General features: G+C 44.8%; 1 protein-coding gene across 1 annotated transcript in view; it reads left to right on the plus strand.

Moving 5' to 3' along the window:
- The window catches only part of DNAH10 (dynein axonemal heavy chain 10), a 1282131-nt gene that overhangs the window by 1253408 nt on the left and 5589 nt on the right, over positions 1 to 23134 (plus strand). Inside the window, exons 73-78 of the mRNA XM_069215014.1 lie at positions 4128 to 4299; positions 13474 to 13605; positions 13787 to 13998; positions 14106 to 14273; positions 19913 to 20093; positions 21013 to 21158. Coding sequence (XP_069071115.1) covers positions 4128 to 4299; positions 13474 to 13605; positions 13787 to 13998; positions 14106 to 14273; positions 19913 to 20093; positions 21013 to 21158 — 1011 coding nt within the window. The remainder of the gene's footprint in view (positions 1 to 4127; positions 4300 to 13473; positions 13606 to 13786; positions 13999 to 14105; positions 14274 to 19912; positions 20094 to 21012; positions 21159 to 23134) is intronic.

Genomic DNA, 23134 nt, shown 5'->3' on the forward strand with positions numbered 1-23134 from the left:
AACCTGGAAAAAGCATTTCTGCAAATTTTTGTCTGCAAGCCTGAAGACGGTCAGATCCCTGCTTTTAGGTGCTATAATTTGGCAGAAAAACCCATTAGAAATATCCAAGTTTGTTTAGTATTTTTTGCGCACTAAATTGTTGATGAGTGCTGTACTGTGTGTTTTTTTGTATAGCAAATGTGGATGTGTGACTGTTTAAATGTCTATGATCTAAGACTATTCTGTATGAATGGTCCGGCTTAGCTATGGGAAACAAATGGTTGTTCATTGGTGATATACAAGCTTCTGTTACACGCTGGTACTCAAGCTGAGTGAGACTCTCTCACTGGCGCTCTAGCTTCATATTTAATGAGGTACTGTGGTTGTGGTAGTCGATGTTACTGATATTGTTTGGTAGGGGAAGTCTTTGTCCTATCCTACATAGTTGTGATACAGTGCCGAGGCTTGTGCCAAAGCCCAATCTACTGCACATGCCTGTCTTAATTCTTCAGGAACAAGGACCGAGAAAGATGGCATAATTACATCTTTCCCTAGTGGGAGTTTACAGACAAATTCTGGTGGCCAATCTTTTTCTGCCAATAGGAATTTAATAATGTCATAACATAACGTTAGTTTTTCCCAGAATATAACTTTAATTGTGCGCTCTATGTCTACCTCAATTTGTATTTTCACTTTGTAAACTCTATCTGGGGTGACTTGAAATCCGCAGTTTCGACTTCTAAAAAGTGGTTAGGTGCTGTCACATCCAGAAGCTCTTGAAGATTCAGGCGAACTGTTGTGACCTCTGCCACGCTGTCTAGCAGAGTCAGTGCCCATTTCCTGTTCTTCAGTAAAGTTCTCATTATGTGTGGCATTTCTAGCCAAAATTGCTGCCACTTTTTTCTTTTTAAAATGTGCTTTCTGTTGGGGAGATTTATCTTCCTGAAGGAAGCTGGCCTATTGTGTGGTGGGTACCTAAGGTACTTACACCTTATACCAGGTCCAGATACCCCTTATTAATGAAGTGTAGGTAGTGTCTAGAAACCAGGCTCTTTAGGGGTAGCTGTGGATGATCAGCCAAGGCTTATCTAGGAGACATGCAAAGCTCATGCAAAACCACTGTAGTCACACAGCACTTACACACATGAAAGAAAACATTCAATTGTACAAAAATAAAGGTACTTTATTTTTGGTCACACAATACCACCAGCTCCCAGACTATCCCAACCTATACTAGAATAGGTTTCGGCATAATCTTTGGCAGCTCACATTCTTGATCCTGTACAGGAACATCCCAGTGCCGCTGGTGTACTGCCAATGCTACTGCTTCCTCTTTAAGGTTACTAAATATTAATTGAGGACATGAGGCAAAGTTGCCCATTAATTGCATCCCCAGGTCTACGGCCAGAGCAGCCCCATATTTATCCTGAATTTGTTTTAACACTTCTGTAAGATTCGCAAGGGTTGTTGTTTATCTTGGGTCCCGTATGGTAAAACACTGCTTTGAAGGCGGTAATGTTTTGTGCTAACCAAAACAGAATCTTTTCACATTTGGTGGGTACTTTACCCATAATTAAATCCACATTAGCAGGATTAATGCCTGCTGTGGCCACATGTGGTTACGCTGGAAAAGCCCTTGCTGGGGCGTTGTTCAAAATCCACATTACAAATTATATATTCCTACTAAACTAGTGCATAGGCGGCGTATGTCTGCTACCGCCATTGTACTTATATTAGGGTGCGGTGTATAGGTAGCAACATCTGGCCATGTAGGTCCATCATTACTTAAAGGACCTAGTCTAACATTCTGCGGAAGATGTGGTGGTGGTCAACAACCCATTTTTGGTGTTCTTGCTAAGATAGTGGTATTTCTAAATTCGCATATGATCTGTATTGTAGTGGTGCATTTGCTAGAGTGTAATGATGAGCTGTCTGTGTGTTCCCATCTGCTGCTGGATAGGTGACCCAAGAGTAAAACATTTCTGTTCTGTATGCATCATGAGCCTCAACAACAAATGTAACCCCTCCTCCCTTTTCTGTGAGGCCATTATTTCATAACTGTGTTGTGAGGGGAGTCTCATGTTTGGCTGCAATTACGACCCTGTTTTGGTCCGCCATTTTTAAAAATGGAATGGAATTGTTCAGAGATAGAAACACCAATTGGGGAGTTCCTTTTAAAGGTTCAAGCTTGAACAACCAGCAGCGTCCAATAGGTACTACCTAACTAGTCGAGGAGGAGTAATACCATGGATGTCTCCATATAAGGTAATTATGGTGCCTTTTGCACATAATGAGACAGCAATACTTGGGAGAGCCGTAAAGTCAATGCCTAACTAACGTTGGCGGCGTAGGTCTCCCGTTGTAGTAACAAGACTGCTGAATTTTGGGCGGCAGCACCACCGAGCGTGGGGGACTGAGTCTGATCCCACACTGTCTGACAGCTGCCGGCCTAACCCTCCCAGCTAGATAGCAGCACCTCACCAGTACCAGAAGGAAAAGTGATTTGTAGCAGCCTATCGCATGACACTCTAAGACTCCTCAAGTAAGTTGTGATATAACAGATCATACCTCTTTCCCTCAGTTATACAAGTCTCATACATGCAAAGACAAACAGAAGCAGGTTTTGGTTCAATAGGTTTTATTGAAGCAACTGTGTTCTATGTAAAAAGGCATGAATTGTGATTATAAGGATAATGAAACACAACACTGTTACAGCTGTGACCAGGAAAGTGAAACACAGGAAGGGTCCTACCATATTGTTACAATAGCATGTCTAATATCCCGACTTAAACTACTAAGTTTGTACATGAGAGCAAATAGCAGTGGTAGCCCTAATCCACGCATCTAGTCCCAATAAGGAAGCCTAATCCCCATACTTGTGTTCAGAGGTAAGGAAGTTAGTCTCCTGGGAGGACTCCCATGTAGATGACAGCAGAAACTGCAACGACGTGCAGCATGAGATGGCAGGCTGGCTGGAATGTCTCTGCTAAGTTGGTCGGGCAGCATGTTGTTTTATAATCAAGCATCATGTTGTTCTGAGAACTGCCCTGATGTGAAAACACATATTTTTCTGTGTAGGGTAAACACTCTACTCTCTGGACCGGCAATACCCGGTATACTATCGGGTGCAGCCTTGAAGTGAGCACAAGATGAAATGTCATGCAAAGGAATTAATAACAAATTGTGTTTGAAAGGGCAACTGATAAAAATAATCAAACATTGCCCCTAAAATGAAGCCTTGCTAAAATATTAAGAGGAATAAAATGACAAGTGATAGAGTGCAGGCCTCAGACCCAAGCTAAAATAAATGTGCCTACATAAACACTAAAATAACCTCACAACATCACTGTCTTTTTAAGAAGTGCTAATTAACAACATGTTTTCAAATTTGGACATTCTGGAAAGAACAGTCTCCCTTTTATGCTGTGTTTGACATCATAAATAAATTCAGTATGCATTAATGGTTTCTTACAGGTGAGGGTCCGATGACGTGTTTTAGCCATTCTTACGCCATATGCCAATTGAGAGACCTTTTGATCCATAGCATCTCTGCTCTGTAATCTTGATATAGATCTGCTGGGGATTTTTGTCAATCCACAGAGTGTGTCATTTGACTATGACATGAATGACACCAAGTTAGATGAGAGAGTCCTCACCACAGGGAACATCACACTGCTCAAAGGGATCAGGCAGTTAGCATCAGACGGCTCTGGCGCACCCTAGAATGCTTTAGAGATAGAGGGTCAACTACATCAATTCTAGGGTCTCTGAGTCAACTGCAGAATATATATAGGAAGCCATGAAAGCAAGGGTAAGGGAAGCCCTGAAGGAAATGGAGATTAAAAAATAGCCAAGAAGTATCCACAAGCAGTAGGTAGCAAGGTTCCCTCTTTTGGAGTAAGGCTGCACCCCACAATGTTGCAGGTCTAAGTCCTATGTGACTCTGTGCACCCCTTTCACAAGTGTGTCCTTGGCCTCAATGGCTCGTCCCTATTGAACTCCAAACTTGACCCCCGACCTCTTTAGTTTTATTCACTGATATGCTTGAAATTACACTTAGTAGTGAGTGAAGGTTATGAAATGAGGAGAAAGTGATAGGTGGTAATTGCGAACCTCTGAAATGAGAATGATTCTGAACTTTTTTCAAGGTGATGTACGGTGGACGCGCCATTGACAGCTTTGATCGCCGCATTCTTTCAACCTACATGGATGAGTACCTGGGCGACTTCATATTCGACACTTTCCAGCCATTCCACTTTTATAAAAATGAAAACGTTGACTACAGGATCCCTGAGGGTACTGACAAAGATGCTTTTGTAGGTGAGGATTGTTCCATTCAGTTTATATTCTTTCACCCTTTATTGAAGTTTAAGGTAATGAAAAATCATAACGCCTCCTATAGTGAACTGACCTTTCAGTTAGAAGTCTATAATAACTGCCATTAATTGATTGTTTAAGGACATCCATAATGAGTATTAATTTCCAAGTGCATAATCAATAACGTGTTTAAGTTTTAGAATGACTGAAGGATGCATCATGCAACTAAATGGACCAGACATTCTCATGGATACTTCTATCTGCAGATTCTTTGCCTGTAGAATAGTCCCAGACATCAGGCTGGATCTTGAAGCTTCAAAGCTCTTAAAATGCTAGAAGGTTGCACTAGCTTCATATCAATGATAGAAACATCTGATAGAGACAGCCAGCTGCAGATTCCTTACCTTAGAATTCCCCCCAGGTGCCAGACTGGATCCGTCAAAACTTTTCAGCAGTACCTCTGTGTGTTGGTAGAGGTAGCTGTGCGACTTCTTATCAATGTCGTCCACCAAGTATGACGATGACAGAGTCCACATAATCCCTCCTCCGACACGCTGATGTCAGTTTCTTCTTTTCCGCGCTGCTATGAGAATCTGGAGAAGCGGTTCCTCTAGCCGTTTTCTTTGGCCTCCCTTTTCAACGGTTTTCATTGGTTGGAACAGTGTGTATGTCTCCTGGCTTTAAGTCTTGTGGGTCTTGTGCTCGACAGATGTCAGTCACAGACCTCCATTCTGTCTGTATGTGGTGCCTAGTACACTGAAGATTGTGACACCTGTCACCAGTTAAGGCCTAAAGCGCTGAGGGAGCAGTGGATGAAGCTCCTGGCGGTGCTGTTGTTGCAGTCTCCGCTAAGCATCCGAGTCCTTCTCCTTCTGTGGCCCCCCCCCCGTATGGCATCTTCTGCAGGTAAGCATCCATCTAGTAGGAGGGAGCTGGAGGAACTAGGAACCCCTAAAGGTAAGTACCAGGGTGCCCCCTAGCGACCAGGAGAGAAGAGTCAAGGACCTGGTTTTCCCAATACCCACAGGAGAACTTTGGAAAAGGACTGTGCAAGACCCAGACAAGACTGGAAGAAACCAAAAGTGAATAATGACAGAAAAGGACCTGCAAAAGAAGGGGACCAAGTCCAGTTCGATTTGGAGTGTCTGGCTATGGCTGGAGCCACTACTCACCCTTCTATGGTTGCAGGACCAGGTCGACGGTGGAAGAAGAAAGTCAGCAGTGCAGCACAGGAGCAGAAGAAGAGTTCCAGAAGTGATGTAAGTGATATCCCAAATCGGCGGTCGTGATGCAGTCGATCAGTGGTGCCGGAAAACCACCAACAAGCCTTGGCAAATGCAAGAGTTGGAGAAGAGGGTTTCGCAAGGCTGAAGAGGACCAGCAAGGCTCAGGGGACTCGACCAAAGGAGGGGAGTCCAAGGTGACCCTCAGCAGCTGGGAGAGTCACAAGAAGAGGAGGCAGACCCCACAGGCAACCTACGGGCAGCAGGCACAGGAGTCGCAGTGAGGCCCATTCAGCACACCTAAAGAGGAGTCCCACGTCCCTGGAGCACCAGGCAGGAGACTGTGCTATGCAGGAAGGAGTGCTGGGGGCGGGGTCACACGGACCTTGAAGATCCCTTGGAGGAGGAACAAACAAGCCTTGATAGCTGTAAGAGTTGCGGTGCACGGGGGTACTGTCTTGCAAGGAGCGGCAAGGGCTTACCGTCTTCCAAGTTGGACAGCTAGTAGAGAGGACTACGGGGACCACTTCAGACCACTTTCTGTGATGCAAGATCCACACAGTTTCAGAGGAGAGAGGATCCACGCATCCGGTTGTCGTTGCAGATGATGTCTGCGGATGCAGGGGACTGACTCGTTCACTCCAAGGGAGATTCCTTCTTACTTGTTGTGCAGGGTGAAGACTTGTTGCCCTCAGAGTATGCAAAACCATGGGAAAATGTTGCAGTTGCTGGAAGGAGCCAGAGAAACAATGTTGCAGAGCGGAGTCATTGCTGGAGTTGCAGATTGTCAGTTCCTGGAGGGTCCAGTTGCATCCCGATGGCCAGAAAATAAAGTAAACGATGCAGAGGAGTCCTGCTGGAATCTTGCATATTGAATCTGAGGACCCACCTCAGAGGGAGACCCTAAATAGCCTACGAAGGGGGATTGGTCACCTAGCAAGGTAACCACCTTTCAGGTTGGGGCTGTGACATCACCTGCCTGACCTGGCCACTCAGATGCTCCCTAGGGCCTCTGCCCACCTTGTATTCAAGATGGCAGAATCAAGTAGCCACCTGGAGGCGCTCTGGGCACCACCCCAGGGGTGGTGATGGACAGGGGAGTGGTCCTTCCTGTTTCAATTGTCCAGTTTTGCACCAGAGCAGGTACTGGGGGTCCCTGGACTGGTGCAAACCGGTTTATGCAAGGAGGGCACCAAATGTGCCCTTCAAAGCATACTGGTGGCTTGGGATCGCTACCCCTTCCAAGCCATGTAACACCTATTTCCAAGGGAGAGGGTATTACCTCCCTCTCCCACAGGAGATCCTTTGTTCTTCCTTCATCTGCCTGAGCTGGTCAAGCAGAAGGAGGGCAGAAACCTGTCTGAGGGGCAGCACCAGTGCGAGCTGCTCGGAAAACCCCAGATGACTGGTAGGAGCAATGGTGGGGGTCCTCTAAGGAGCCCCCATAGTGCATTGGAATCATACAACCAATGTTGGGAACAGTATTGGGGTATGATTCTGACATGTTTGATACAAAACATGCCCAGGTTCGGATTTACCGTTATGTAGCTGGACACAGGTAGTGACCAACGTTGGAGGAGGGATTATATGGACTCAGTCGGTGGACGACAGCTCCCTCCACTGACGCTCAGAGGTACTGCTGAAAAGTTTTTCCGGATCCAGTCTGGCTCCTGTGCAGAATACTAAGGTAAGGAATCTGCGGCTAGTCTACATCTCTACCAGATGAGGCTTTACCAAAAGTAAGTAACTTGTTCAGCTTTGTCTGACGTCACCAAATCCATGCAGCAGCATCTCTGGCACAACAACTTCAGTTCCCTTTTTTTTTTTAAATCCTTGCTTTTTACATAAATCCAGAGCTTGCTCTTACTGAGTTTGTGAGATTTCCCTATAGAGCAAATTCTGTATAGTGCAGTAATGTTTCCACCAAAACATTCAGGCCTCAAGACATCCAGACTCACATTTTATTTGCTCTTGGTGCTGTGGGTCAGATCAAGACTGCAGATCTTAGGACTCATGCATTTACATGCACCTTAGAGTAATCAAGGAGTGAGAGCCCAAATTGTTCATGTCCAGGGCCCGCGATGACAGGATGAGGTGTTGTTGGTCGAGGCCACTCTCAAGGTCACCTTCCTCACATTCCTCTAGTAAAAAATTTAAGTACAAGTAGCACAAAAAGCATGGCAAAATAAAGCCATCCTCTGTTTCCAATAGGATCCTCGTCCTCAGAATGAGAGAGTCTCTCTGTGGACCCAGTAGACCCACCTCCCCCAAGTGGCCCAATCCGATACCGCAGCCGGCCCTGGCCACAGAGCCACCAGGTTCTTCTCTGGTGCCACCTCCCACATACCTGAAATTTCTGCCGCCGGCCCCAGTACATCCAAACTTCGCAGCTATATCATACTCTGAATTCCCTGTGCCAGGTAGGGATCCAGTGGCGTTTCTCAACAATATGTTTAATATTTTTGCCTGATCCACAATTCCATCTAGCTTGCCTTAAGGCCCCGCCCGGCCATCTAACATAGACATGTTTATGCCTCTGACTCATACACAGATGCCATTTGGCACCTGCCTCTCCCTTGACTTCGGCATAGAGGTACACCACTCCGCCTCAAACCCCACCTTAGAAGTTGCCACCTCCTCTGGCGCAAAACTCAATGATGCTGGTGCCACCTCCTCTAGTAACTGACCTTTTGCCTCCACACAAGTCTGGATTAGAGGCTCAGGGGCTTCTGGAGGAAGATGAGTACTGCCAGAGAATCCATGACCTTGTTGGATCAAATTCAAATCCCTTCATTCTTTATGTCTATGGGGGTGATGCTGAGGGAGAGCAACTACATGAATTGGCAGGCATATCCACTGCAAGTAGTTTGGCTGCTTCTCCAGAGCTGGAAATGTAGTTTCCTGAAGAACCCCCATCCCCAAAAGTCATGTGCTCCTGATCTGTGGTGAAGAAGGTTACAGAGGTGCTAGATCTACTGCGTCACTTGGTTGACTTCAAGCCCAACATCCTCATAGAGGTCCTCCTTTCTTTAGCACCCATTTCAGAACCCCAGCTTCCCTGTAATAATGTTTTTTTGGAGCCTCTCATGGCAACTTGAAATAAGCCCATCTAAGCACCAGCGAAGAACAGGTTGGGAGCCAGGCACTATTGTCTTGCCCCAGGAGACCCTCCCTTCCTGTCAATGGATCTGACTCTAGAAATTCTCATTCTACATGCTTCCTGTTCCTCGGACAGATAGCAGGAACATTCCCACCAGTTCCCTCAGATAGGTAATCTAAATGGTTGGAGTCTTGAGGTAAGGAGATATTTGTGGCAGGCAGCATGGCACCGGAGTCTCTAAATGCCACCTGCTTCTTTATGCGATACACACATGCTGTGGGACACACCCTAGCTGGTTTCTCCAAGTGTTCAGAAGAAATGAAGGCAGTAATAAGGGATGGCCATAATGCCTCACGCCATATAATAAAATCAGACCTGAATACATATGATTTTGTAGTGCGCCGTGGGGACTTCAATTACAGTACTTCATCATGTCTGGCTTTGGACAGCAGACTTTTCCTCAGATGTGCAGGCCATCCTGATGGATCCTTCCCTTTAATGAGGCGCCATTGTTTGGCAACAAAATTAAGGGCACTTTGGAGCATTTTAAAGCAAGCAAGGCCACAGCCAGAACCGTCTCAGCCCTTAAGAGACTACAGGCAGTTTTGGCACATTCTAGGCTTCTCCAGAGGATTTTCCCTCTGCTAGCATCAGCCTTTGTAATCTCAGGCTCAATAATCCCAGATCCCTCTGCTTAAACAATACAGTGGTAGAGCCAGAGGTATAGGCTGTGAATGTTTCCCTCAAGCTTCCTCCTTACCCTCCAGAGAAGCAGGCCTAATTTGCTTTTCCATGCTCAAATGAAGCCTGGGGTCTATGTCCAATCCTAAATCTCAAGGTCCTGATTTTTTTCTCAGGAAGAAGAAGTTCAAGATGCTGACCCTAGCTCAGATCTTGCTGGCACTGCAAGCGTCAGGATGCATTTTTCCACATTCCAGTCCTGCAGTCTCAGCAGAAGTATTTACGGTTTGTGGTAGGATTTACCCATCACTAACATGCAATTGTTCTGTTTCCCTTGACATCGCCACCTCAGGTCTTCACCAAGGTGATGTCAGTGGTTTCTTCCATCTCAGAAGGTTGGCTTTTCCTACCTTTTTGTACCTGGAGGTCTGACTGCTCAGACCCAGGTCACCAGAGATGGTGACACGCTATCTGCAGTCAACAGTCTTGTTAGTGTTTGACGTGGGCTTTTTATCAAGAACCTCAAATCTCACCTGGAGTCTTCCCATGTCTCCTATTAATAGGGTCTATACTGGACACTAACTTTCTCCGCGCACTCCCTCCTTCTCAGAGGATACATGACAACCTGAGAATGGTTCCATCCTTCCCAGAAGGTGCAAAAGGCCCAGTCATGATGTTCTTACACCCGCTACACCCGCTATATCTGAGTGGGCTTCCTGTATGCTACTGATAATGCATTTGCTTTGGCATATGAGGGCTCTGCAGTCCCACTTCTGCAGTCAGTGGTTCCAACATAGGGAGGGTCTTCCCAAGTGCTGCAACAAATGTGGCTTGGTGGAGGAACAAGGGGAACCATCACTGGGGGATCCTCTCCAGTCTCCCATTGACTGTGGCCATGATAGTTATGGATGCCTCCACTCTAGATGGGAGCTCATCTGGGGGATCTGGAGGTCTCGGGCCTCTGGTCTTCAGAGGAGCAGGTGTTCATATTAACCTGCTAGAGCTGCGGGCAATTCAGCTGGCACTCAAGGCTTCCACTCCCATCCAAGGTCAGTCTGTCTAAATCTGGATGGACAATGCAACTGCAATGTGGTATGTGAACAAGCAAGGGGAAGTAGGATCTCAACTCCTGTATCTAGAGGCATTGAAACTATTGTCTTTGGCACACCCTCAAGAGATTTATTTAACAGTCAAGTCACCTAACAGTGTCTCCGAATGTTAGAGCTGACAACTTCAATCGGCATTATCTTGCCGATCATGAGTAGTGTTTTCTGCTGGATGTGGTCCAGGAGATCTTCCCCAAGTGGGGCACTCCTCAGGTGGAAGTGTTCACCTCCATAGAAAATGCTCAGTGCCTACATTTCTGTTCCCTCCAGTATCTGTTGACAGCAGCCTTGGGGATGTGTTTTGTTTGAAGTGGAATGTTCAGCAGCACTACACGTTTCCCCAGTACCCTTGATTCCTCGAGTTCTGAAGATGATTCGCCAAGACTGGGCCCAATTAATACTAATTGTCCTGGACTGGTCAAGGAGGAAGAGGTAAGCAGATCTTCTGCACTTTCCCCTAGGTCCCCCCAGTTCATACTACCGTTCAGGCCAGAACACCTCTCCCAGTCAGGGGATGTTGCTGCACCCCAATCTCCGAGGCCTCTACCTTCATGTAAGAGGTTAAGTGGGGGCATTTAAGCTGTTTCAGCTCCCACCAAAGGTGGTTGAAGTAATTCTACCAGCTCATCACCCCTCCACAAAATCTGTTTACTCTGGGAGGAGGGACAGTTTTGCAGCAGGGTGTGCAGACAATAATGTGGACCCTTTGGAAACCTAGTTGTTGCAGGTTCTTCAGTTACCCCTCTCCCTAGCTTTGAGAATGTGTGCAGTGGGCACTGAAAAGGGATACCTGGTTACGTTATCAGTGTAACTCTTCCTCCCAGATCAGCATTCTTTGTTCAAGTCCCCCAATTGTGATGTGGTTCCTTAAGGAACAGAACAGCCCATATACTCCAGCTTCTTTTGTTATACCTCTGTGGTACCTTAACCTTGTTTTAACCTTTTTGATGGGATAACAGTTTTCAGTTACTTTTCTTGACCATAAAAACAGCGTTTCTACTGGTCATTACATCAGCAAGGCAGGTCAGTGAGTTGCCGGTTCTGAGTGCCCACCCACCATATATTTCCTTTTTCCATGACAAAGTTGGTTTTGCTAACCAGGGTTGCCTTCCTTTTTAAAGTGGTGACCTGTCAACACCCTGACAACCTTATTTCCCCTGTCCCATCCCATGAAGGAAGAGGATCGGCTTAATCGGTTGGATCCTAGGTGGGCCGTCAGCTTCTAGCTGGACCACACCAAAAGTATATATGACTGAATGACCAGCTCTTCATTGTGTACTGTGGTTCCAGGAAAGGGAGAGCAGTCCAGATGTGAACAATGTCCAGGTGGATCATCCTTCATATTAAGAACTGTTACATTCTTGGCAAGGAGACGCTGCCTGAGGGAATCAGAACTGATTCAGTCTGAGTTAACTCACCTTCTCCCATATCGATCAGAAGAAAAAGTTACTTGCGTTTGGTAACATTCTACCAGATTCTTGACTGATCCCATCTGCCTCCCTGTTTGATGGATGGGTAATATGGAGAGAATTTAATAAGATCCCAGTCTAACTTTGGTACTGCAATACTTCTTGTTGATTTGACTTCATCTTCTTGCTTTGAAGGCTGGGAATAAACAACTGGAAACAGATGTTGTTGCGCCAGGGTGGGCGCTATATGTCTATGTTGGCGTCATCTGATGTTCCGGTGTTGGTACGAAGCCAGTACCACCTACCAGCATCTAAGGTCTTTGAAGTTTCCAGATTCATTCTAACATCTAGGGTTATTCTACAGATGAAGAATGCACAGGTAAAATATCCACCAGTATGATTGTTACAGAAGGTAAGTAACTTTTTCATTGGGAGAGGCTAGGAAAACAATAGATATTTAATAGCATTATATACATTGGGAACAAGTCATAAATGTTCTCAAGAGCAAATCTTACAGGTGCACTTATCTTTTTCCTCTAAGAACCAGAAAAAATCTGTAGATACCTGAAGACTCTTATGTGGAAATACTGTGTGCCATAATTTGCTTTATGAACATGCCTATCTTACAGATGAGTCTAACATCTCCCTATTGACATCAACGTACTTTACTGAATACAGTGAAAGGCATGTAGTGTAATTACGAGATGACCAAAATGTGCTAGCAGACTCTGGGGCAAATATTAGTGTACAGAAGTCAAGGCAACGTGTTATTTTCAAATGAAAAGCAGTTCACAGACATTGAATTCTTCAATCTAAGTCACTTGGATAACCCACTTACTACTATCAGACCCTGAATATGGGTTGCACTACCCATGACGTCCCCTATGGATACAAAGCAATGACATCATTTTCTCCCACCTAATGAAAAATCACCTGTGTTCCAACAGAGTATTACTGTCAGTATTATCTATTGGGTATGTGTATGCTTTGATGTCAACTGTTCTTAAAATCACGGCATCAGAGATCTGTATCCAGGTTCATGAGGATATAATCCATTATGTCATAGTAACACGTTTGTTTCAAAACTTGGAAAAACTGCACAGCCATTTTTGGCTTTGTCTAATTTGACTTGTCATGGTAGTATGTAAAGAATCATGAGAACCAGGTCTGCAAGCGTTCAAACACACTTGTTTCTCCCTTCTGTTATGGTGCTGTTCAAGGTACAAACTTTATCCTGACCATTTGTAAAAGGTAATGTGTTTTACTAAATACCAATATAAGCCACTTTGCTGGTGTTTGTAAGTACACTGTCTATTAAGGGATTTTTTATAGACCCAGGTAGGAGTGGGGCCAAGGAAATGCCAGAAGGACAGGTCGGACCAAACTTTTTAAAGCTGGTTCATATGGTGTCTTGGGGGTGTATTGCACCTCATTCATGCAAGACTGGGACAAAGTATGGCTGGTGAGGTAATGGGTATTTTAGCAGGATACCCTAGATAACTGTAACAAGCTATATGTAGCCCTAGAGGCACTAAAGGACCACTATGCTAAAATGTCCATCAAAGGTTATACATTTAGTTTGATGTAAATACGTATTTCTGATTTAAACCATACTATTCAATAAAGTTTTTGTTAACATGGTCATTTAATTTATACAGATGAAATTGAATCCCTTCCTCTTGCAAATACTCCAGAGGTGTTTGGCCTTCATTCAAATGCTGAGATTGGATACTACACGCAGGCAGCTCGAGACATGTGGTCTCACCTTCTAGAACTGCAGCCACAAACAGGTAGATGAAATGCTGTATCATACTTAATACATAGATTGATTCTGATATGTCAGATCGGTCCGTACATTAAAAAGAGAAATGCCAAAAAAGTAATACAGTAATCTAAAACATTACCAGTAGTTAATTCTATGAGAAGACTGACTTAGATTTGTATGTATCTCTGTTATCGCTTTTCTTTTAGGTGAAACGGGCACTGGGATCAGTCGAGATGAATATATTGGGCAAGTGGCCAAAGATATAGAGACCAAGTTACCCCCACTATTTGATCTTGATTTGATAAAAAAGGATTTGGGAATAGACATTTCACCTACAACAGTGGTACTGTTGCAAGAACTGGAGCGTTTTAACAAACTGATTGACAGAATGTCGAAATCTCTAGTGGAATTACAAAGGGTATGTGTATTTTTACTGCTATGGCATTTTTGCTGATATACCATTCCTGACATTCTGGTTGGTTGTACTTGCTTTTCATTCATTATTATCCCTATAATTACCTGCAGGCTCTGGCTGGTGAGGTTGGAATGAGCAACGAGTTAGATGAGGTGTCTCGCGCCCTTTTCAATGGACATATCCCAAACATTTGGAGGAAGTTGGCACCTGATACTCTGAAAACACTCGGCAATTGGATGATTCATTTTAAAAGACGGTTCAACCAGTACACCGGATGGGTAAGTGACTACATCTCCTTCTCTTCATGAAACCTTTTTATTCCAACAGTACAATGAAAAAATAGATAATTCTAAAATAAACATTCGGATATAGACATCTAGCTGCAGATTCCTTACTTTAGAATCTTCCCCAGGCACGAGCCTAGCTCTTGAAACTTTTTTCCCATAGCACGTCAGCACATCAGAAGAGGGTGTTGTGCAACTCCGTATCATCATCGTCCACCGGATGTGACGTCAATGGAGTCTATATAACCCCCTTGCCGATGCGCTGATGTCAGTTCCTTTTTTTCCAGGCTTGCATTGCGAATCCAGTAACAGATGGCAGGCTGTTTTGAGCCTACTTCGATGTTTTCGTTGACAGTGTGCTTTTTCCTGCCTATGTCTTTGGGGTTCAAACCCTGTGGGTCCTGTGGACGACAAATGTCGGCTAGGGACCCCCATTGAAATTGTATGTAGTGCCTGGGTGAACAACATGATGCCAAAGAGTGTGTCTCCTGTCTCCAGCTTCGGTTGAAAGCTCTGAAGAAGCGTTGTATGAAGCTTCTGGCGGCGCAGATGTCTGAGCCATCCCGGCATTGACCAGGATCCCATTCTTGTACTAACATCCGTTTACGGGCCTGTTCAAGGAGTCATTCTCCTGGACGCCATTCTCCATCGACTTCAAGAGGTAAGTCTTGACGTAATCGGTCAAAGTCACGGAAGTTGCAGACTTAACCGCGTACACCCTCCTGCGATTCCTGAGTTGAGGTCAGAGTCTACCCTGAGTCTTCCTCCTTTTGCAAGGGCTGGGGCAACTCTAAATCAGATACATGAGTTTTATGTTTCTCTTCATGCTGTCTTTGGTGTACCACCTCCCTCTGGAGCGCCTGCGGATCCCTCGAATTTGCAGAGTCCCTTGACTGTGTCCATGCCGGCGAGTTTGCCCTCGGCTTCTGCTCCAGTTGACAAAGTCGTTACGATGCTGGTGCACAGCCCTTTGGCAGTCCTGGTGGCATTGATCGAAGTCGAATCCTTCTCTCCGTTTGAAGTCAAAGTCGACGTCGAAGAATCGCCTTCGTCGAGTATGGAATCAATCATGCTTGTTATTCCTGACCTCCATCCACATTCTGAAGAGTCCCCTCATCCTTATCGTTCTGAGGGACATGGTGGAGAGGCGGTAGAGGAGTTGGATACTCATCAGCCTTATAGAGAGGCCAGTTGGCTAGCTGACGTAGCTGTGGCTAGATGCTTAGATTCTTCCCCTGTCTCAGGCCTACTTTCCTCCCCTGGACTTGCTACGGATGCAAGCTCTTCTCTTGCTGACATGCTGAGAAGGGTTGCTGAAGTTTTGGATTTAACACTTCCTTTAGTGAAATTAACTTTGAATCCTCTAATTGATGTCCTCCATCAAAGCCAAACAGGGGTTGAACCAATGCTTCCTTACAGCGAAGCCCTACGTGTCGTTTTGTTGGATGCTTGGGCTAAGCCTGATAAAGGGACTCTTGTTGATCAGGCTATCTCTCATAGGCACCGATCTGCCCCAGGTGATCTGGTTTGCCTCATTAGACATCCCATTCATTGTAGTTTGGTGGTACAGGCTGCTTTAGCCTCCCATGATATTGAGTCTCTCTCGCGTGTCCCATCTGACACAGATTCCAGGAGTCTGGACATTTCTGCTTTACGCTCTGTTAATACGTCTTGCGTTCTTGGATGTTTCTCACATCTATTATGGGACTCATTGGCAAGCATCTTGCCTACGTTTCCGGATAATATCAGGAGCACTCTTGCCCTTATGATTCAAGAGGCCAGCAAGTAGCTAAACTAATGATTTGCTGCAGTATGAATACTGCTGACTCTGTGAGCCTCTTTAGTTGCCTTACGTTGCCGTTTGTGGTTACGCGCCTCTGGATTTTTGGAGGCAGTTCAAGCCACATTGATTGATATGCCTTTTGATGGTACACATTTATTTGATGCACTCTGCTTTAAGGCATTTTCGTGACAGGGGTGGAACAGCAAATTCGCTGGGTTCCTCTCTACCCTTTTGCCTTGTTAATACCTCCTGTACTGAATTGTAGGGGGTTATTTGTCTTTACTTGTTTCACAGTTGAGCCATGCTTTGGGACTGCTGTGAGGCTTTTTCCATTTTTTTTCAGTCTAACGGTAGCACCAGGTGGTTGTTCCTGCTTTTGGCAGGTGTTATTTTTCCTTAAATTATCAAGAATAGAGTATTGGGGTGTAAATTATCTTGGAACCGTATGGAGGTTTCATGCCTGATGCTTCAATGCTACATTTATTATTAGTGGTGTGAAAATGGTGGTCCTCCACTTCAAGTTTGTCAATGGCAGCTTCTTAGCAGTTCATCTGTTTTTGATTCTTTCCGATACCTGATATAAAGATAATGTTGTTTACTTGACTCTGAAGGAGAGCCTTACGCTAAGTGGAGTATTGTATTGTATGCCTGGTGAGCATATATATATAAAATAGAATTACAGACATCCACACCAACACGTTTCAGCCCTAGCCTTGTTCACAGTATATATATACCTACATTTGGTGGTACAGAGTTGCTTTCTCTGCAGAAAGTTATTTTTCTAACTTGTGAGTTAAGGTCTAGTATCCCATATAAGGAACTTGTAATATTAACAACTCCATGGGAGTGCCAATATATTATTTAATTTTTGTCACAGACTTTTTTAAAGATAACCCTCTTCTTATTCAGGATGACCTTAGGTTATTTATAAGGATTGTACAGCACTAAGGGGGTCATTACGACCTTGGCAGGTCTGACCGCCGTGGCCATCAGGAGATCCCCGCTGGGCCGGCAGGGATCTCGCCCGCAACACAGGAGCCGGCTCCATATGGAGCAGGTGGTGTTGCGGCAGTGCGACGGGTGCAGTTGCACCTGTCGCACTTTTCTCTGTCTGCAAGCAGCGCTGCCCTGGAGGATTACTCCAGCCGGGACTGAAGTGGCGGGAAACCGCCGGTCCCGATGGTTCGACTGCGGCGATTCCGCCGCAAACATAATACCAGGGATTTCACCGCCAGCCTGCTGGTGGTGAAATCCGCCAAAACAACCCTGGCAGTCCGAGACCGCCAGGGTTGTAATGACCCCCTAAGTCCTTCTTGTACTATCAAACAAAGTAGTTGTTGATCTACACTATTTGTTATGTACGTTCTACTTTTACATATGATATGGTAGTATCAGTTTTCTACTTTTGGTAGATTTGATGCATAAAAAACCAGGAAGGATCATCTTGGGGACTTTAAGATTTTATTTGTTTGGGTTTATTTGTATAGGTTTCAAATCAAGATAGCTGTCGCAGTTTGATGGATGTCCTACACTTTTGTGTATACAATTGATTGCAATTGTTCTTTGAACATCATTCTTTCTTTTTCCTAGCTTATGTCAGTTTATCATGGGCCTTCATTGAGACATATCTCCTAAAGCCGGAATACCCTGTTGCATATAGTATGCCTGGCGCAGGCATAATGTGGCACAAGGGGTCGCAAAGTGGCGTAATCCATGCATTGCGCCACTTTGTAAATATGGTGCAGTGAAAATTGCCTCCTTGAACCACATTAGCATAAAAAAATGACGCTAGTGTGGTGCAAGGAGGCGCTAGGGCCTTGTAAATCTGGCCTTAAGAGGGGCCATTATAGGATTGAGACCCTGTGAATGATGGTACATCCATCACAGTAGTCCAGTAACACCATAAAGGGCCAGCTCTATTGTCCAACCATAAGAATGTCTGTGTTGCTGGGATTCAGCATCAACTTGTTGTTGCAGCAGTTTAACTTGTTAAACAACAGAGAGCTTAGGGCAGTTTATAGAGGATTTGGGCATAAACCAGATAGAACACCTAAACGAAAAGGTGCTCAACATGTTCCATCAGTGAGAGGCTATAGATGTTAAACATTATTCCTGGCAAAGGAGAGGCCTACAGAAGGCCAAAGCAAGTTGGCTCAGTGACTGAATAGATCATAACTTTGTAATTATTGGTCATGTTAATGACATAAGTAAAAGATCATGAGACCCTTGATATCAAAAGGAAGAGCACTAAAGCCTACTTCTTTCCTACAACTTAATGGTATTGACGTATTTGTTAATTAACCTAAGATGCCTCCTTTCTCTGTAGAATCTTAATGCCTTTAAATTAAAACGTAGCCATGGCTGGACAACAGATAAGATGTGAGCAGATGAATATGTTTTCATTATTTTTTGCTTTTTGGTAGGTATATATAATGTACCAGTGATTCGTGTGGGTTTTTAGCACTTTCCTAAAATGTTCCAAGGATATGGATTTACAAACCCTGGAACTATTTGCATACATTAGGTGAGTATTAGGAAAGGGGCAAGGAGGTAGATGCTCGAATTAGATTTACATTTATGTAATCTGTGACTGGACGATAGGAAGCATGTGAAAAATCTCATGTGTGTATTCCCTTCCCTGCTCCCTGGGGGTGCAATGGTTCTCAGAGTACCTGAGTAGAATTTGCCAACCTATGGCTTGCCTAATGCGTCCGTTCTGCGAGTTTGTGAGGGCATTCATCTTTTCTCTAACGGGTGAGAAACAGCAAAGGAGATTTCTGTTTCGCCCTAACGGGACACATGGCTTGCAGCCTCACGTGAAAGGGGACGTCTTCTTGAGAAGCAAGTTCTGCTGTCGAAGCTGCCTGCCTTCCTAGTTTGTGTGTTTTGTTTGTTCCGCCATCTTATTGGTTTCTTTGTTTTTCCCTTGGGAGCCTTATACTGAAATCTGAAGCTGAGGAAGATGTTTCCCTTTCTGAACCATTGGCTGGTTAGGGCTGCCCTAGGGACTAGTACTTTGTATCAGTTGTAACCTTTTGTAGTCACCTTACCTAGTCTTGGTGAGGCTGGTGTGGGTAACTGTTGTGGGTCACTCGATTTAAGGTGTGCTATCATCATCCTAAGTTAGGACTTAGGGGTCTGGTGTTCCCCTCATTGGATAGCGACTCTAGGTTCTACATAAGATTGCAGCCTTAAATACATGTTTACTTCAGTAGGGTGTAGTAAACTTAGCCGTGAATTTGTGTTCTTACCACTTGGTAAATAACCTCCCAGGCTTGCTTTAAATGTAACTACAGACATGCAAACATTTTAGTACATAACGTATGGCTGGATGAGATTGGGATACCCAGTAACTGGGATCAGCCTCCTCACCTTGAAGGATCTTATAGTAAACACACTCAGGTGCCCCTCTCTTATTAAGGGCAGAGCAAGTTCACCTTACCTGCTTGGTTTTCAAGCCCCTTCCCTCTCAACCGTATGAACGTATGTTTCACAGATCATTGTTACTAGGTGTGTTAGTGCAATTGGTTCCCTCTAAAGAAATAACTGCTGCCACTCCCAGAATGCATGCTAGCTACTGAGTCACTGGCCAGGACTGCAGACATGGCAACCGAACAGATGTCTACAGGCAGGCACCTAGCGAGCCTAACAAAGGACAGTTAGGGGAAAACAGCAGTCTACCAAAACAACCGAACTACAAAAGCAGATTGACTTGTTTCTCTTTGGTAAATTAGGACTATTTTGCTTGAAGAGGAAACATCCTAAATTCTTCTTTCTCTGGTAAATTAGGAATATGTTGCTTGAAGAGGAAGCATCCTAAACTCGTCTTTCTGATGCTGTGTATTTCCAGGTTAACGGCAGTGAGCCCAATGTGATGTGGCTGTCAGGGCTGCATATTCCGGAGTCTTACCTGACAGCACTTGTCCAAGCCACCTGCAGGAAGAATGGCTGGCCTCTTGACAGATCCACCTTGTATACTCAAGTGACTGGCTACAAGGCAGAAGAAGAAGTCACTGAGCGCCCTGGTCAAGGTATGTGTGGCTTTTCAAAATCTGTAGTATACAAGCAGATAGAGAAGTTTATTTTTTCAAACCCTGGAATTTGTTGTAGACAATGCTTATGTTTCTGCGTCTCTCATGCAGCTTATGGTAAATAAGGGTGCAGTGGACAATGTTTTACTTTTCACTGTCTCCCATGTGGAATGGGGCATGTACATTATTAGAGCCTTATTCAAAATGACAGAGGGGAGCAGATGCCCTTGGAGAATAGTGTGAACTTACAACGGAATAATCGGAAACAGAGTGTTAGCATGCAGCCATTAAACACAAAGGGAAGGGAGGGTGTTAGATAATGCATAGAATCTATGCTTAATGTGTAAGCAGATAAGTGCCAGGGCCTAATATATGCCTCAGAAGGCCACTGCAGTTTGCACCATCCACTGGGTCTAAAAGTGCCGGCAAATGACTAAACCAATGCTACCTGCTACCCATCAAACTCCAACAAATGTGACAGTTTGGAATATTCTGGGTCACCCAAAGCTGTAAGAATGGCCTGGACGAGGTCGTATTGTTACTTTTTAAAAATACACTTTGAATTATCCAGTACGTTGATAATGTTTTCTGTTAATATAGATGGACAGCGCCGCCATGTGGTGGAATGGCATACAAATGCGTTGGTGTTAAAAAACACAAGTGCTGGTCCCGAGAAGAGACCATCACAAATTAAGCATTGCAGAGAAGAGCGTATAAACTGATATTGTACTACACACTGAAATTGTCTTTGTGTGTTTGTTGAAAAACGTTTAAGAAAATGTCTAAAAATTGAGCCTACGAATACTATTACATTAATTCCTCAGTGAAAACTGCGTCCAACTCCGAATTCATTCATAATTGTGTTAATAGTTTCATCAGAGTATATTTTGATATGTATATTTATGTTTTTCCAATTCAGGATGCTTTATTTCTGGACTTTATCTTGAAGGAGCTGATTGGGATGTTCAAAATTCCTGCCTTATCAAAAGTAAACCCAAAGTACTTGTAGTGGAACTGCCAATTCTAAAGGTGATCCCAATTGAAGCTCATCGTCTCAAGCTACAGGTATTATAATATTTGCCAATCTCTTCAATTACAGGATCTTTTATTTATCAATCAAATGGTTATGTTGGTTTAATAACGAAATTATGGGCCATTTCATAACCATCGCAATTAATTTGAGTTTTCAAATGTTGACTTTCATTATAGTATTCATCAGAGTGTTCATAAGTGTGCACAAATGCATAGTTGTTTACGCTGGACCAGGGGTCCCAATCAGTATCACAACATCATGAAATAATATACAAGGATATATCTACAAGAAAAGTTGTTGTATGGGCTATAGTGTACTTTAAACAGTTGTAGTCACGTCATATTTCTCATAAGTCACCATCAACAAGTAAAAGTATGAAAAACAATACTGTAGGAGCTCCAGGCAGGTAATGATATTTAATAGGTCCACAACCAGCATTAATTCATTAATGGATCTTCTGTTTTATCCACAAGAAAACACATGTGCATATCTTGTTATATACATTTGATAAAGTAGTTACAATTGAGCTAACTAATTAATATAACTAGCAGCAAGGGCATAGTTCACCTTATTGATATTTTAAACTTAAAAGCTTATTGATCCGACTGCCACGAGTTATCACAACATGGTTAGCTAAACTACCATTGTTTGTCTTTCACCAATGCCAAGCTTTAGATTTCAGGCATAGTTTAAGTTATATTGTTATCTGATCGAGACTTCTAGCTGCAGATTCCTTACCTTAGAATTCCCTGGCCTCATCTTTGAATCTGAAATTTTTCTGCTGAGCAGTACCCTGCGCCTGCTGTTGGGAGGCGTTGTTTGGATCCACGTGGTGTCATCAGCTTCGTTGGAGCCGTCTATGATGTCACGGTTGTCTATATAGACGCCACCTTGGCGCGTGTACGTCAGTTCTTTTCCTTCCGCACTGGTTAAGCGCAGATCCGGATTAGAGCTACCCTTTCAAGGCTTTTTCACCTTTTTGACTGTTAGAAGTCATGTGTTTGAGAAAGACTGAGTTCAAACCGTGTGGTGCATGTCATCGCTCCATGTCGGTGACGGACCAGCACCGTGTTTGCCTTTTGTGCCTCGAGAAGGATCACGACTCCACCTCGTGCTCTGACTGTCGGGCTACGGCTCCGAAGGCGTATAGGGAGAGATCCTTCAAGCTTCTTGCGGGCCGACAGCTGTCTTAGGTCGGGGAGACTCCAAGGAGGTCACGGTCCTGCAGTAGGAGGAGGTTGCGGCACCACTCCCGGAGCCCCAAGTCCTCTTCCTCGCATTTGAGGTCGTCTGATCATTCAGGTAGGAGGCACAAGAAGAAGAAGAAGAAGTCCAAGCGGACTTCGACTTCGCCATGCCCGTCGGCCGACGAGGCTTCAAGGGAACGTCAACGTTCCGAGCTCAGTTCCGCAGCGCCGTTGCCAGGGTCGACTCCGTGTCTTCCCCCTTTTCCGGGGACCGGAGCGACCCCCGCTCAAATAAAAGAGTTTTACGAGGCATGAGTCTCGTTTTTGAGCCGGCTACACCCTCTGGTGGGTCTTCAGGCCCCATGGGGTCCCAGGGGCCCCTTTGGGTTTGACAACAGTGGCTTTGTCCTCTGCGCCGTTGGGGACCCCAGGATCCGATACCAGATTCGGGCCAGCACTGGTCCCTCACAGTCAACCTCCTCCGGCACCGGGTCCGTCGTCGATGCTTCCTCCACCACCGGAGCCCACCGGTGGTAGCCCCATCCTCATTCTGGATGATCCGGAGCCGGAGCGACGTCGTACGACGCTGACTCCGATTGTGCCGATTCGGCCCAGATCATTGTCTGAGCATTATTCAGAACAGCCAGGCACAGGAGAGGAATTGGGAGGAGTCTGGGGACCCTTTAGAATATGACCTAGAACAGGACTGGTATGAGGATCTAGGAGGGAGGCCAGTGGACTGGACACATCTCCAGATACTGGTATGCTCTCTCCTCCTAATGTGGCTACAGAGGAGGGAGCTTCTTATGCTATGGTGGTGC

This window comes from Pleurodeles waltl, chromosome 11 (genome assembly GCF_031143425.1).
Source record: "Pleurodeles waltl isolate 20211129_DDA chromosome 11, aPleWal1.hap1.20221129, whole genome shotgun sequence".
NCBI classification, from domain to species: Eukaryota; Metazoa; Chordata; class Amphibia; order Caudata; family Salamandridae; genus Pleurodeles; species Pleurodeles waltl.